The 16433-nt window shown below is 38.7% G+C and overlaps 1 protein-coding gene across 2 annotated transcripts in view; it reads left to right on the top strand.

Moving 5' to 3' along the window:
- LOC121951074 (cysteine-rich secretory protein LCCL domain-containing 1) overlaps positions 1-8660 on the top strand; it is a 32700-nt gene extending 24040 nt beyond the window's left edge. For both annotated transcript variants that reach the window (XM_088086072.1, XM_088086071.1), the window contains exons 7-16: positions 86-186; positions 1122-1289; positions 1390-1450; positions 1637-1703; positions 3281-3411; positions 3567-3610; positions 3720-3792; positions 4371-4440; positions 5095-5228; positions 6400-8660. In XM_088086072.1, the coding sequence (XP_087942198.1) occupies positions 86-186; positions 1122-1289; positions 1390-1450; positions 1637-1703; positions 3281-3411; positions 3567-3610; positions 3720-3792; positions 4371-4440; positions 5095-5228; positions 6400-6451 (901 nt within the window). In that variant the 3' untranslated portion in view covers positions 6452-8660. The remainder of the gene's footprint in view (positions 1-85; positions 187-1121; positions 1290-1389; positions 1451-1636; positions 1704-3280; positions 3412-3566; positions 3611-3719; positions 3793-4370; positions 4441-5094; positions 5229-6399) is intronic.
- The last annotated feature ends 7773 nt before the right edge of the window (positions 8661-16433 follow it).

Raw genomic sequence — 16433 nt, 5'->3', positions numbered from 1 at the left:
ATTTTTTATAAAAAACAAAAACAACACATTTTTTGTGCGTGTTCCTTTTTTAATCACAACAAAACCTTTCATCATTTTTTTTCAGGGGCAACTGGTGGGGTCATGCTCCGTACAAATATGGAACTCCCTGTTCTGCCTGTCCAGCTAGCTACGGTGGAGGCTGCAGGGACAATCTCTGCTACAAAGGTGGGTTTTGTGGTATTCTGCCATGCTTTATCTCCTTACATACCCTTGTACCTACCTGGAATTATTAAAGTTACTAATAAAGAAAATGGGTTGTTGCCATGTGTTTTTAACCCTTAGGGCCCGCTTTAATATTACACACTCACATCGCTCTACGCACAAAATGCGCTTTTCAAAATCAAGATATTAAAAAAATATATATACATTCATTTTATTTTGTACTTTTATTGATTAATTTCATTATTATTATTAATTCTCAGAATTTTAACCCCTTAAATGCCAGGTTTTTGTCATGATACCACTATGTTTCAGAGGGAAAAGGAATTATTTTCAATACACTACATGCAAAGTAGATTAAAAAAAAAATACTAATAATCACAGCCTGTGATATGTCAGTAATTTGCAGCAATATTGAGCGTGAAAAATATTGTAAAATTGACATCATCAGGTGGAAAATAGTAAAAAAAAACAAAACAAATTGAAGAATGACACCCAGAAATAATACAATGCATGTTTTTATGCTTTGATGGCTGTTCGATCAAAAATTGCTGTTTAAATTGGTTTCAATGGTGCATTTTTTGCACTTAACAGTATGAATGTAACAATTTTGTTTCCACAGTGTATTTTAGACTTATTGTAGGAGCTGAGCTGGACATTTCAAGATTAAACAAAAATACACAATCTTGCCAAAATTTATGCCATGAACACAGCCAAAATAATCAAAAAATGAAGAATGAAAAGTGTGTAAAATATGACAAACAGCCCCTAATAGTTTATAGAAGGCAACATTCAGCTACACCATGGATATTTCCTCTCACTGGCAGGATGAGCCCAGTGTAGCATTTCCACATCCAAATCAAACATTTTGAGACATAAGAACAACTTATGATCAAATCCAGAATGAAACCACAATGACAGTCTGGTATTCATATTTTCAGATGGGGGTGTTGACAGGCGTCCAGCTCCTGAGATTGAGGAGACCAACTACATTGAACCTGAACCGGAACCAGTGAGGGACAGGGAGCTCCAACCCAGGGCCCAGACACCAAACCCCTCAGCAAATGACAACCTAGAGAGAAACCAGGTTGTCAGCACAGAGCAGATGTGTAAGGACTGCTCACACAATGCTACATCTTGAACTGTTTGAGTATATATTACTATTATTTTTAAAACGAAGCAGTGAAAAGCTTCTGTTTGCTATTTTAGGTCAACAGGTGGACTGTGAGACGAAGCTGAGAGATCAGTGCAAAGGGACGACTTGTAACAGGTGAATGCTCAGGAACATCATGACACAGCATCAGCAGTCGGATGTCAAATAATAGTGTATGCAAATTTTGAGAAATATTTGATCTGCCAAGATAGGAGGGAAATATAGTAACGTGTACAATATTGTGTCCTTGCATTAAAGGCAACGCATTAGTAGTGATGTGTGTACTTTTGTCCTTGTCCATAGATATGAGTGTCCACCTGGCTGCCTTGTTAGGCCTGGAAAAGTAGTTGGGACTGGATATTATGACATGGTGAGTGATCTCCAGAGACACCTTAATTTTTCAGTTAATTTTGAAATGTTTGACATTTCCCTATGTATCAATGGAGAAATACTTTCTTTCAAGCTGTAGACTGAGGGTGGGGGCTGTTCAGGGTGTACCCCACCTCTCGCCCAATGACAGCTGGGATAGGCTGTGTTCTATGTACTTGTTGGTTTTTATTGGATTATAGTTTGCTGACTGCTCTTTGTTGTCGTTTATCTTTTTGTTGTGGAATTTTAATTGTGGGTTTTTTGTTTACTTGTTTGTTTAATCTATGTTTGTGTTTTTGTTTGCTGTTTTCAATTTGAGATTGGGTCCATTAGTATAATCCTCTGGCTTCTTGACCACTCCTGACACTTTTTAAATTTTTTTTTTTTTTAATTTAACTGGATTTTATGCAGTTTTTAATTGTGTACAAATAAACCAAACTAAACTAAACAACAGTCACCTCTGGCAAATGCTTTCCATTGTGTCACTGGGGAAACAATTTGATTAATTCTCCCTCTCTCTCTTTGTCTTTGTGTGTGTATATATATATATATATATATATATATATATATATATGCCCTTTTGCGCTCACATTCACACCTACTGGCTATTTAGAGTTAGTAATTAATCTGCATGTCTTTGGAATGTGGGAGGAAGCTGGAAAACCCATGCTCAATTGGGGAGCACATGCAAACGTGGCGCAGAAGGGCCCCCCCCAGTGTCTGAACCCCACCCCAACCCGGGTTTAAAGCTGGGACCCCCTTGCTGTGAGGCGACAATGCTAACCACTACACAACCATGCCGCCCGTGATCTTGTGATAACCATATCTGAAAAATGCCTAAAGGGAAACATCCACATGGACTCAATAATGAACTGATTAGATTTTGGAGGTCTAAGGTCAAAAGTTAAGGCCACTATGACCTCTTCTGTTTCATTCTAGTGAATGAGATATCTCACAAATGCCATAAGGGAATTTCCTCAGATTTGGCACAAACATCTCCCTAAACTAAAAATTAACCGATTAGAATTTGGTGGTCAAAGATCACTGTGACCTCATGAAACTTGTTTTTGGACTGAGGCTAAACATTGTACTGCTGTGGACAGCAGCCACAGCAAAACCAGCAATAAATGCTACCTTAAAAGGCCAACCTTAAAATATCTGTATCTGTTTATTTACATGCTATATTTGGAATAATTGTACTGCTTTGTTTTACACACTAACTGATAAAAGCAGCGGTAGATCAGCAGCTTCTGTGTTGTGCAAAGTGAGATGACAGTGAAGTGTGGTAGTTTAATTACATATAACAGCTTCAGTTACCCATCGGAAAGTGTGGTCTGAAGGCAAGCTAAAGTGGTTAAAATATTCTTAATATAGCATACACTTAAACACTGACATTGATTATTTTAGGTGGGACTTTTTTAGGTGGCTAAAAACCAATTGAGCAAGCATTTGCTTAGGGCCTTAAATTAATGTATCTGATGCAATGTCTTGTCTATCCGAAAGTTAGGGTAAACAAAGAATGTGATTTGGTCTATACCTTGCCACACATTAGCATTCATGTCTTATCTTTCACTGCAGCAATCCAGTTTGTGTGGAGCTGGGTTGCACTCCGGTGTTATTGATAATGATGGAGGATGGCTGGATGTGACCAGACTGGGCAGAAAACAACAATTCACCAAGTCATACAAGAATGGTATTCAATCAATTGGGTATGAATCATTCTCTGTATTTATTCTTGTGTTTAGTGTGTTTAGTGTTTAGTTTCATAGAGTGTAGGTATAAATTGATTCCCTTTATTGTAATCAATGATTCATTGCTATGCAGCAGAGATCATAATTTAATGCAGTTTTCTTTAAATTTGCAGGAAAAACAGAAGTGCAAATTCCTTCAAAGTGGAGACGGTGCCAGGTAAGGAGCATTCAGCCATTTTTTCACTTTGAGGTAACAGATACAATAACATATCGTCTGCATTCAGAAACACTGTAGGGTCACGTTGCTGTGCCTTTTTCTCTCCCAGTCAAGGCAATAACGTGTGATACAACTGTTGCACTTTTCTGCCCTTTCAAGAAACCTGTGCGACACTGTCCAAGGTAATAATCTATTTTAGACTTATTTACTTAGGAACCTGAAAACATCTCACTGTTTGAATTCAACCACGATCGTGTGACCCAGTGGGTCACGGTCATCCTAATAGAGGTTAGCTATTTGGCCCATTTGAGCTCCAAATTCAACATAAAGAAACAACAATAGCCTACAGCTAGAGTAATGTAAGATGCCTTTAGCGACCTGGCTACCGTAGCCTTCGTCAACCAAAGTGGATAATGCAGGTACAATTTGGCAGAAGCATGTAATAGCCTACAGTTACTCTTAGTAGCTAATGACAATATCCATTAGCCACCATAGCAATTTTAATTGAATTAAATGTAATTTCCCAATGACAAAAATTGTGGCTGGTGTGCATGAAAATGTCAAGCCCTGGTTACCGGCTATGCTATTCATAATTTTCTTCTTTAACTCTGCCTTAATAGTGTTAACTCAACCACTGAGATTACTCTGGCCTTCAGATACACAGTCTGTTTTTAATACAGTGAGAACATTTTCTGGTTTCATTCCATAAACTGAAAATACACTAGGACCTAAAGTGAGTTTTGGCTTCTTTTTTTTTCAGGTTGTACTGTCCCAGAAACTGTCTGCGTGACAGTCGAGCCCGAGTCATTGGGACAAAATACTACTCAGATGTAAGTTCTTGAATCTCTGTCATAAATTAACCATCATAGTCTTGTATTGATTTTGCTTGAAACAATTATAGACTTAATTGATGACTCTAAATTGCCCTTAGGTGTGATTGTGAGTGTGTATGGTTGTTCGTCTATATGTGTCGGCCCTGCGACAGTCTGGCAAACTGTCCAGGGTGTACCCCGCCTTCCGCCCGATGACAACTGGGATTGGCTCCAGCCCCCCCGCGACCCTTACGAGGACAAGCGGTTACAGAAAATGACTGACTGACAATTATAGACCTTTTTACAGCAGACATTTTGACTTATAACCAGTAAAGAATATGAGTATTTTTTTGTTGTTTTTATGTCAGCCTGCCCAATGATAACAGTTACAAAATAGCTGCTAGCTAACTCTGGTGCAAAAACAAATCAACCAGTAATGGCACAGTTGTATTTAAACACATAAAACATGTTATGTTCTCTGTTTGTCATGTCACCACATTTAGTTAAACCATTTGAATTCTTCTTGCTTTGTGATGATGCTAAATGTTAACAACTGTCACCAACAGACTCTACATTCCTTTTTTTTTTTGGAAAACAGGACAAATTCTTCTTGAATGTATTTGTCTTATATGAATTATTTGATATCAGGACCTTTTTTTTTTTTACCCCCAGAAATCCAGTATCTGCCGAGCAGCCATTCATGCTGGAGTAATCCAGACTGAGTCAGGGGGGTACCTCGATGTAATGCCTGTGGACAGAAGGAGGCAGTACAGTGGTAGTAACCAGAATGGCATCACCTCAGAAAGGTATGGTTAAAAAAAAAGTACACTATTTACAAATTATATTTCACTGTCCTTACCCATAAAATGAACACATAGGGGGTTTTTACAAGCAGAAATTACAACCAGCGCCCCATGTACAGAGGCTGTGTCCTCGCCGCAGTGGCCGCAGGTTCGAATCCGACCTCTGCCCTTTGCTGCATGTCGATCTCTCTCTCCCTTTTCTCACTCACACTATCCTGTCAATTAAAGGCAACAAAAGCCCCATAAAATAATCTTTAAAAAACAAAAAAAAGAAATTAGAACCCATACTTTGGTTTTGCTGTTAGTCAGGGACCTCTAATGGCCATAGAAATTATGAAGGAAACAAAGGAGAACGTCAGGTGACATAGTATAAAGAGCAAAAAAAATCCACTGAGGATGGGTGGGAGTGGAGGTGAATGGGTCAAACAAGCACCGGACTTTCATCCAGGAGACCAGCGTTTGTGTCCCATGGGAAACCAAACGTCAATATAGAGTTCCGTTAAAAATTAGACGTACTATGTCACTTCACGTAATGTACATGATATGAGATATGTAATATTGCCTTCCTAGCTAGTAATTTTTGGTACAGTGCAACCAATATTCTTCTTAAATGTTTTTTTTTTAACATATCACATTAAATTACATTTTCATTTAGAAAGAAAACAAAAGGTCTATAATCACAGTCATCAACAACATGTTCTGATATTGCTTTGAAAATGTTCTTTCTGTGTTCTCATGCAACATTGTGGGTATGTTTTATAAAAGAACATTCGATGATCTTGTATCTTCTCTGGGGCCCACTTGGGTAATTCACCTATGTGGGCAATTAGGATGGGGCCAATATGGAACCTCTGGATAGTCCCATATAGGGCCCATTTTTCAGCCCATTTACATGGTCCCCACAATGTTGGCTGGGAAGAAATGTGCTAATAGAGGCTAATTTCATGAATTTTAGATATATGACAATTTTCAGTGTATGTATACTATATTTGATATAAAGTCAGACTTTGTTATGAGTCCAACTTCTTTTCTGCAATGACCTTGGCCAGTATGATGGGCAAAGTTTAGTGACTAGTTAATATTCGAATACATCTTTACATCAAAATCTCACATTACTATGAATAACAACATGTACATTTACTACATCTCTGTTCTCTCCCTGCCCTTCTTCCAGCCTAGTGAACCCAACAGGTGGAAAAGCCTTCAGAGTGTTCGCAGTCATCTGAAAAACCACTCTCAAAGGACAGAGTACCATCAAACATGGCCACTTCACATCCATTGAACCCACTCATTATCATCTTACAACCTGCAATTACATTCACTCCTCAGTAAATAATTCAGCTTTTCAGCTCCTGACACTGTAAGTGTAACATGGCTTTACTCAAGGCTTCCTCTCTAAATTTGGTCATTAGTAAACCAGTGTCTAATGAAAGCTTAGCAAAGCATGTTTGGTGGATGATGATCCTGGATGTCTTTTGACTTACGTATTTCCTAAATTTTCTAAAGCTGACCATAATAATCACATAGGGCTGCCACAATATCATGACGTGTTTTTTGACACTAAAAGTTGAATATACACTGACGGATTTAGCACCGCTCTATATGCCTCCCACAGTTTCAGAATGTGAAGGTTAAAATATAAAGTGAGAGGTTTTACCAAAGTAAATTTAGATGTAGTACGCCTCAGCTCTGTAGACATCCACCAGGTAAATAACGGGTCAGTCAGATGCAGAGTCATAAAATCTGTTCAGACATTTTGTGGGAATAAGATTAGACTACTATTTAGTCAGACCATCTCTGCTGAATTTAACTCCCTGGGCATTAGCTGTCCATCCCAAAATACTCTCTTGTGTATTTCTGTGGAAGCCCAAACCAGACAAATGACTAATCCTTTGAGACCTGGATCATCATCACTTTTCTTGTGCTGCTTTCAGGCGCCTTTCACTACCCTTTAAACCTTTGAACCCTAAATAATTTGGTTCCATTTCCTTTAAAAAAGAAATTTACAATGAACAACTTTGTAAAAATGTTCCAGAAATGTCAAGGAATTAGCAAATTTAGAGAATTCATTTTAAGCAAGAAATTACCTAAAGCAAGAAATTAGTAAGATGTCCAAGAAAATTACCTAAAAATTAGCAAAAAGAAATGAGAGTAAAACAAATAAGCAAACAAGGAAATTAACTGAATAAAAGTGTCAAAAACTATAACAATATTGTCACATAATTTTAAATGTGTAATTATGACAATTATAAATGTAATTTTAAAGATATTTTCCCTAACTATTAAACTGATCATTGCTTACTTTGCATGTTTTTGAAAGAAGTAAAGCCAGTTTGTTCATGTTTTAAAGTGTCATTTTTAAAATTAAATTACAAATTACAAATTAATTTATATAATTTGATGAATAATCTCAGGCCAGAATGTATGTTTTACTTTCACTCAGAAGATTAGCAGCAAGCCGATTATTTTGTCAGTTTGAAGTGCTGTAAAAAACTGTAAAACATGACTCAACATTCTTTTACTGCATTGTTTAATTCTTATCTCAATTTTTTTCAGAAACATACTTTACTGCACTGTTAACTATACATTGACTTTGACCTAGCAGCCATGTTGAAAACAGCTGCGCTCACCAGCCAGACTGACTTTCCCGTTTTACAGCTGAACAGCACACTAAAATATGTTTCTGAAAAGATTTAAGGTGAGAGATAGGTAATGTAGACACAGAATCTTGATTCATATGTGGTATGTGATTTGCACTGACTAGTTTGACAGTCTGACTGCAGTTCAAGAGCAGTGATTGGTTGTTTTTGTGATTCTCTAAAATCTCTCAAATGCAATTCGGATCACTATGAGGAGGCAGAGGAACATGACATTTTTTCACAGATTATTTGCCTCATGTTCTCCTGTCAGGATATAGTGACAGTTATAAAAAATAACATTTTGCCATAATTGCAAAAACAAACAAATAAACATACCTACCGTAGCTTTAAGTCTGGTTTGGAGCCACAAAATTTACTTTTTTCATTCACAGAGGTGATATACAGTGCAGCAAAAATGCAGGTTGTAAAATACAGATTGTATATTTTTGTACATAACGTTGTTGTAAATAATATTGAACACTTTGCTATGAAATGCTTGCTGCGGTTTGCGGTTTACATCTCTAACACATTGCCAGCCATACATACATACAAAAAAGGAAAAAGCAGTAGATGCTGAAACAGATTCTGCATGCATAACATTTTTGTCACTCGAGCTTTTATTTTTTATAAAAGGACAAACAACACATTTAGTATATTCATATTCATTTGTAAATACTGTGTATGTAACATATTATTTTGTGCTGCATTTCCAAGCTTTTGTTTATAGATTTATATAAATGGAACCTGGCTGGCCAGGAATGTGCATGGCAGAATTACAATTAAAATACTGAGAGTATTGAAGTGTTTTGTGTCATTTCTTCTTCTTTCTAAAGAGTCAACATTATAAAAACCAAACTATATTTCCTTGGTGATTTCTCAGAAAATACTAAACCTAAATTCTACAAACCCAGATTTACAGGCTCGACTCTGCTCCTCAGTTTACATTGCATTATATTACACTTGTTTTCACATATGGTTACAGACATATGGTTGTGTGGCCGCAATATTTTTAATATCAGTCCCTGCAGCGTCCAAATAGCCTGAGGAATCCACATTAACATTTCAACAACGTCTCAAATTCAGCTGCGGATCAAACTTTCTAGTGAGATTTCTTTCTAGAAAGCTGTGGGTGTTTCCAGGAACTGTGGGGAACACGGAGGAAGAGAAAGCTGCTTGTTTCAGGTCCAGGGAGGAGATCTTATCTACCAGTTGGTTTCACGTGTTTTAGGTAAAGGCCAAAGAAGTTGTCAGCTCAGTCAAAACAGTAGATATGTCATTACAGTTTGTGCCCTGTCAATCCAATTTCAGATTTCATTTTGTTAGTGCTGTATATCCAAAGGCCTGAAATAATACCACTGAGTTCAGGGCAGCTGATTTTGGAGTCAAGATTCACAACTTTAGGCCTTCTAGGAATAAGAAGAAAAAAAAACATTGTCATAGTACCAAAGTCTGAAGAGGAAAATAAGCCATTCTAACCACCAGGCTGACCTGCACTTTGTGGTGTCATTTTTCAACCTTATTTTCAACCAGCGTTATACTTCAGTGCATTGCTGCATTTGTGTGCTGCAATATTTTATATCACTTCTCATTTTTTATCTGAATCGCAGTGAAAAAGTTAACCGATGTTTAAGTGCTCAGGACCACTGGCTGTGCCAGCGGCCGTACAGACAAAGGCCAGCTTTGTGTTTTGCTGATCTCAACTTCCCAGGATGCATTTCCGTTCCCTCGTGTATGGGCTCAGATGTGGTCAGGCCCCGGCTAAAAAGTCACCATCAGTCACCCCTTAACACACATGAAGAGCCACACACTCTCATAAGGATTGCACACATCTACACAAGAGAGACACACACAATCATGCCCCCTGTCAATTAGCAAACCTAAGAGGAGATCATAACCAAGAAAATAATTCAGTTTTTTTTTTTTAACATTTTCATGACTATATGTTACACAGTTGTAGACATTTTACCAAGAACTGGCTTTTAAAGGAATACTCCAACTGCAAAATGACCATTTATATATTAATTCCTGGTCAGTTTGTGGTAATATGAGTGACATTTTGCAGGTTAAGGCCAGGGGGGTCCTGAAACTTTGAGTCCCTGGGTCTGTGCCCAGTAGGCCCATTCTGTAATCCATCTATGGTGTTGAATACTGTATACTGAATACTGTATATTGATACATATTTTGATATACAAATGGTCATTTTGTAGGTGAAGTAAACTTTTACCATGGTAGAGCATCCGAAACAGTATTTGGACAACCGGACATTAAAATATTAAAAGGCTTTAGTCAATACAACCTAAACGTAATATGGCTGTGAAATGGACATGACCCTTTCCCCTGTATGTATATCACGTAAAGAAACTAAGATTAAATTTGCTAACTGGGTTTGGGCCAGGTCTCCTGGAGAAAAAAGGCAAGCAGCATAGTGCTGTCAAAATTCACAGGAGCCTGTTGCAGAGGCGGCCATTGGCACAGGACCCCTGTGAACTGCTGCGGTCAGTTAGGCAGCCTGTCAGTCACTGAACAGTCAGGCAGCCATCGTGCCTGTCAATTAGAGGCTTTGCCAAGCATATAGAGAAAGTAGGCAGTACTTCATCAGCATGAAATGTAATTTGTGCAGGGACAGGCAGCGAGTTTGGTCAGACAAATCGCCACCCACTTAGCCAAGCAGCCCATCACTGTGGAAAAGCAGGCATTTCAGTCAGTTAACCAGGCTGTCATTCAGGCAAAGGTTTGGCAGTGGTTTTCAGGATGCTGGTTCCTTAAAGGAATCGTCATTTTCTTGGCAAGAGTATGAGAGATGAGAAGACTGAAACCACTTTCATGTCTGTTAAGTTATCTGGCCGATTTTTGATCGGTTTTCTTTTTCTTTTCTTTTTTTTCTGTCTTAAAGCATGAGCTCATCTCTGGCCTAATGTTATCACAGACATGTCTGAGCGAACTGCAGCTGCTGAACTTCTTCATGTACTCAAGCCGTGGAGTTTAGCCTGCGAGCATTTGTGGCTTCAAGAAAACCATGCCTTATGCCAGAAACACACTGGCTGCATCAACTAATTAGGCGGCACATCTTGAGTAAATGGGGGCTCGCCAATTTTTTTCTGCATGCCGCGCACAGTTGTCAGCAGAAATAGAGAGTGAAAATGTCATTTTGATAATTATATTGATTCTATACCACCTTTTACTTTAGTTGAAAAGTTTCTGTCTTTCACAGACATGAGGAAATACTAATTTTCCTGCTCCTGTTTCAAAATAAAGGTCCTCTTACAACATTTATGTCAACAGAATGGCATCAGTTGTTGACATAAGGCATTTTATTGTGAAATGTGTTGTGTTGTTGACAATGCAGGAGCTCACATGACTTCATAAATAAATGGATTGGTGCGTATAAATGTGGAAATACAGTACTCATAACAGCCCGGCAGAGGCGTCACAGCCATGGTGCTTCCAGTGTGTACACCGCAAGCATGAAACATGCTGGTTTGGTGAGGTTGTTGTCACGCACTGCTGACACAGCCAGTGTTTTTCTGGCGTTACTAACGCTAACTTTTCACTTACAGTGAATGATGATGAAGGGGTTGATCCCTGGTAGTGTGTAAATAGCAAACACAACACATACATTGTAAAGCAAAATCAAACAATGCCTAACACTTTCAAAATGTGTGTGTGTTCTGTGAAACATGGCAGAGTATGCAGAATTCGAAGGGGCCCAGGTGCACTGCAAGGAATTCGGAGCCCCCTGACAAGAAAGGAAACATGGCCCCTTGACCTTGATGTGTTGAACTTAGCACAGTATAAACTGCCATCATTGAAAGGACCCCCACCGAGCTCGAGGACGTACTCTCCCCTCTGTGAGCCACACTTCTCAGCAAGCCACCGAATACATTGAATGCTTCAGGACCAAAGCCCCAAAACGTTCACTCTCAAACCAAACTAAACTGAGTCACCCTACTTTGGCTCTATATTTTGCACTTAAAGTCATAACTGTCATCTCATGATTCCTTAAATAATGCTACTTAGAGGCCTTGAGCTCTTAATCTATAACATTTAGCTTTAAAGGAAAAGAGTCTTTTCATAGCAAGTGAATAAATAGTCATGGCTGGTATTTGTGCAAGTCTAACAACACACTCCTGTGTTGCCAGTTTTAGCAATAAAACCTTTTTGATTGTGTGTGTTGGTCAGTCAAATACAGAAATGTCAGGCGGACATAGCAATTATGAGGCTTTTTGAGATATGTTTGAAATTTGGACGCAGCTGGCCGTGCCTAAAACACACCGGTGTGCGTGTGTGTATATGTGTGATGTATGAACACACTTCCATGTGTGAATGTGTAGTTCTGAATGTGTCCAGCATGTGTAGAAGTGAGGCACTTTCTAAATATGACTCGTGCAATCACGCTCATGTTATATAGCCGGCTCCTCAGGCGGTTAACTCCTGGGCGGACACACACCGTGCATGTGGGCGAACAATCACTGCGGACAGGATGAGAAGTAACGTGTGTGTGTGTGTGTGCTGGCGTTTGAGTGTGTGGTTGGGCTTCCTCTTCTCAGCACTCCACCACTCATAGATTTAGACGGCGTTATTATTTTAACATAGTTAGCAGCTGTGTTTTGGTGGCAAAACATGGTAATCATCTCCCCCTTGCTGGCTTTTTTGTCGGTTGAGGTGTATTTATAACTCTGGACGGTTTCACTCCACTTTCTCATGACACAGATTTGGAGGTTTCTCAAAGTCACAAAATCATATTTGGTTCATCTTTGTGTCACTTAATTTAGTCTGATAGATGCAAATTATTCTGTTTGATTCACCAGATTTAGAAAAGTCCATATGTAGGTAATTAAAGGAATACTTCCCCCATAAAATGACCATTTGTACTTCAATCCATTAATTCAAGTCATGCTGTGTTACACTGAATTTGAGAAGAAAATTTTGTCTTTATAGCATTCCTCTACGGAAGACGATAGACATCTTGATTTACGGATTTAATTGGGTAACAGTGTTCAATAGTAGCAAAAATAGCAAAACATCTGTTCACAAACTGTCATACAACTTGTGCTTTGATTCAAGTCTCATTTATCGAGTCGTACAATCAGTACTTCTGATATGAACATTTTTTCTAAAACCTTTAAATTTAAAAATTACCTGAAAAAATGTATCTATGATCTATTTTCTTTTCTATTCTTTTCTTTTCTTTTCTTTTCTTTTCTTTTCTTTTCTTTTCTTTTCTTTTCTTTTCTTTTCTTTTCTTTTCTTTTCTTTTCTTTTCTTTTCTTTTCTTTTCTTTTCTTTTATTCCTTTATTTGAAAATGCATGATCTGGGTACGTGACGTATCTACATTATGCAACGTTAGTTACTTTAAAATAAGTTACCATTGACTTTTGGTCATGTCTATCCATCCATTTGAGTTCCTGTCTTCTTCCAAATTGCAGCATCAGAAATGTTGTTTTATGTTTTGATGTAAAGGTTTATGTTCTTGATTTACCGATTGCATGAATTTGTTTTCTAATTGTTTTTATATATAATACATTTGCTGTTTTCATTTAATTTGAATCAGCGTATTGAGACGCCTACTTACTCTAGCTAAATCAGTATCCAAAACATCATGAGTGTTTTCATTTTTGCACCTAAGGGTTGTAGCAGTAGGAAACAGCATTGCTGCCAAAGCTCTGCCCACTATGGAAGTGAGTGGGTGATGACAGGTGACAGAAATATATCTGAGACAGATATCTCATTCAGTTGTAGCGTTTCTGAACTCCTTTTAAAAACACTTCTTTTGGACTGCGTGCAGGAACCAGTCATAGCTCAATGTAGGTAATCAGTACATCTTGGCTCAGTCTCTGGTCTGCTTGTCTTGGTTAAAACTACAACTGCCTGGATACTTGTGCCATGATTCTAATATCATTTACATCCATTTTGTACCTCTTTACTATGACTGATAGTGATCATCCTAAAAGCTCACACTTAGTAACTGCAGATGGAGTAAGTCTTTGACAGACCGAGGTGTGAAAAATTGGTGGTATTTTGTCATTTGAAGTCATTCTGATGCTTGTTTCTCTTATAGGAAGTACTGGATGTAGGCTCACGCACCTTTTTTTCATACTCTTCATACTGTACTCACATTTTTCATTTTCCACCTACAGATTTCCTCTGCCTCCATCCCTCATTCCCTTTGCCAGCAGCTCCTTGTCTTTTTCTTGATCTGTCCCCTCTACACTTCCCAACAGACAGTGATGAGTGGTCCATCTTGTCTGTTTTATTTCTGTCATAAAGAAGACCATTGACATAATTTCAACCTTTGCAGTACTTCTCAGTTCATCAAAAAAAAAATTTAAAGACTTTTTGCAGCTTGAAAGCATTTTGAGGATAGTGAATTTTGGCTTAGCCAGAGTTCCACACCTACTACCCGCCAAACACACTAACACACACACTCACATACTCATCCCAAACTCAAATTATAGGCTTGGCAGCTCTCCCTCTCCTCCTGTTTTGTTGGTAACCCACATGAGGACCTCCAGTGCCAGCAGAGTGTGGCAGAGGGTCACTGTTTCCCACAGTCCCACAAGATTCAGAGACTTTCTTCTTACCCCCTGATCCTATGCTGTTGGTCTCTGCCACCATAGAATTCCCGTAGAAATTTTCCACTTGTACCAAAAATAGTTGTCTAGCTGCTGGCCACGCTCGCCTGGTGCCCTCCTGTCGCTTATGGCAGGCTGAGTACACACACCAGCCACCAGACTATTTTCATCTTAATAGTTCTCAAATTCATTAATTTGTTGTTTTAGTTTTTTCACTATGACATCCACTTTTTGCAAGACTGTATATTTGTGTTTGTGTTTGTGTGATTGAGAGTTTGAGAAAGTGGAAGATGAAATAAATTAAAATACTAGTGGGTGTTCTGGGCATTACTGTATGTAGAGTGGGCATGTCCCTAAAAAAAAGATGAAGTGCGAGGACAAGGTAGGCACTGTATATGATCTTCAATGCCACTATACAGTGAACTTGGCCAAAATAGCCAATTTAAATTAAATGAAAAGCTGAAATTTTAGAATAATATGGTTTAGGGATTATACGCCCACAGTGGTGTCTTTACAGCACGTTTCACAAATACTACACTCTAAAAAAAAGCTCTCATAAAAAGATTCAGTGAGGAACCCCAGGGTACTGGTCCCCAAATTAAATCATCTTTAGCCACAAAATGGTTCAATATTAGATTTATAGAGAAAACAGGGCTTTTAATGTTTAAGGAATATTCTGACTTGCCAGCTATTGGTGGGGAGCCATAGGACAAACCAGTTGCAAAACTCCATTTTAGCCAATCTGTGTAGAGAGCACTAATTTCTTTTTTAATGCCAGTGATGATTCTCTACCATCATCTATGTTTCCTTAGAATGAACATTTTGACACAAGACTTGTGCATGAATCAAAGTATACTGTAATGAGTCAGATGTCTTTAAACTGCCAGTTAAGGCTAACAAGACTCAGACATACTCTCCGCATTTCACATACAGTAACAGTCTCGTACAAGTCACACGGTTGTGCACAGTTCCAGTCATACTACTGAGGGTCCATGTCCGTCTTGTTTACCACACCAACCCATTCTCATCCCAACTCATCACATGGTGCCACTTTGTCAGTGACCTCCTGCATCTACTTAGGTATAATTATGCATCAGATGTTTACACTCCAGGATGTCATTATTGTGAAGTCATTACTGTGATGTCAACAAATGCACATGGTGGGATTACACAGCATGGTCCTTATCTTTACACCACAGCACATAGCAAATAATGGTTAGGATTAGGCAACAAACTAAAGGATGGTTAGGTTTAGGCAAAAGAGGCACATGACAAGGTGTAGAAAAAAAAGACTCACATCCACACAGGAAGCAAACTCCAGACTCCCGCATGAAAGTCGGTTGTTACCTGTCCACCTTCTCACCCACACCCCTACTCCTCACCAACTTCATATGTGCAGTTGCACTCCTTATATTATGTTGTTACCGGCAGCGTATTTACCTGACGCTGTCCTTCAGCGTTTCATGCGCAGATGCCAAGGTACTGTATGTCTGTGACATGTCCCATGCACATTGCATGTGGATGCACCCGGTGCCGTGTTCCGGTTGGAAGCGGAAAGTGGCTTTTGGTGCCAAGCTCATAGGCTAAAGCACTGACAGAGCAGATGTATTTGAAGAGTTCAGAGTGAGAATGGGCTGGCCACGCATGTCAATTCCCCAATCCACACTCTATTCCAGTTGATGGTGGTAATACACCATAACCTTCTTTTGCCAACTGCCATAAAAATCAAGAAGAAGAAGAAAATGGCAACCTCACAACAACAAGAAGCGCTCCTGTGTTTGTTGATTTTGGCTGAAAAAGAAAAAAGCAAAAGGACCAGATACAGGAAATACAATACACTGGTATAGCCTAAGAGATGAGAGATGAGTTTGTTTTTTTTAATAGAGCACAGACCATTGCCACACTTGCTCTACACACAGTCTGCATAGTTACAAATTTTGGGCTGCATGTGGACCCTTGCAGACAGGGGCGGATGTCAACAATTACGTCACATGGA

This window comes from Plectropomus leopardus, chromosome 12 (genome assembly GCF_026936395.1).
Source record: "Plectropomus leopardus strain MGB_pleo_1.0 chromosome 12, ASM2693639v1, whole genome shotgun sequence".
Taxonomy (NCBI): domain Eukaryota; kingdom Metazoa; phylum Chordata; class Actinopteri; order Perciformes; family Serranidae; genus Plectropomus; species Plectropomus leopardus.
The sequence above is the reverse complement of the archived record's forward strand: the minus strand, read 5'-3'. Positions and strand labels throughout refer to the sequence as shown.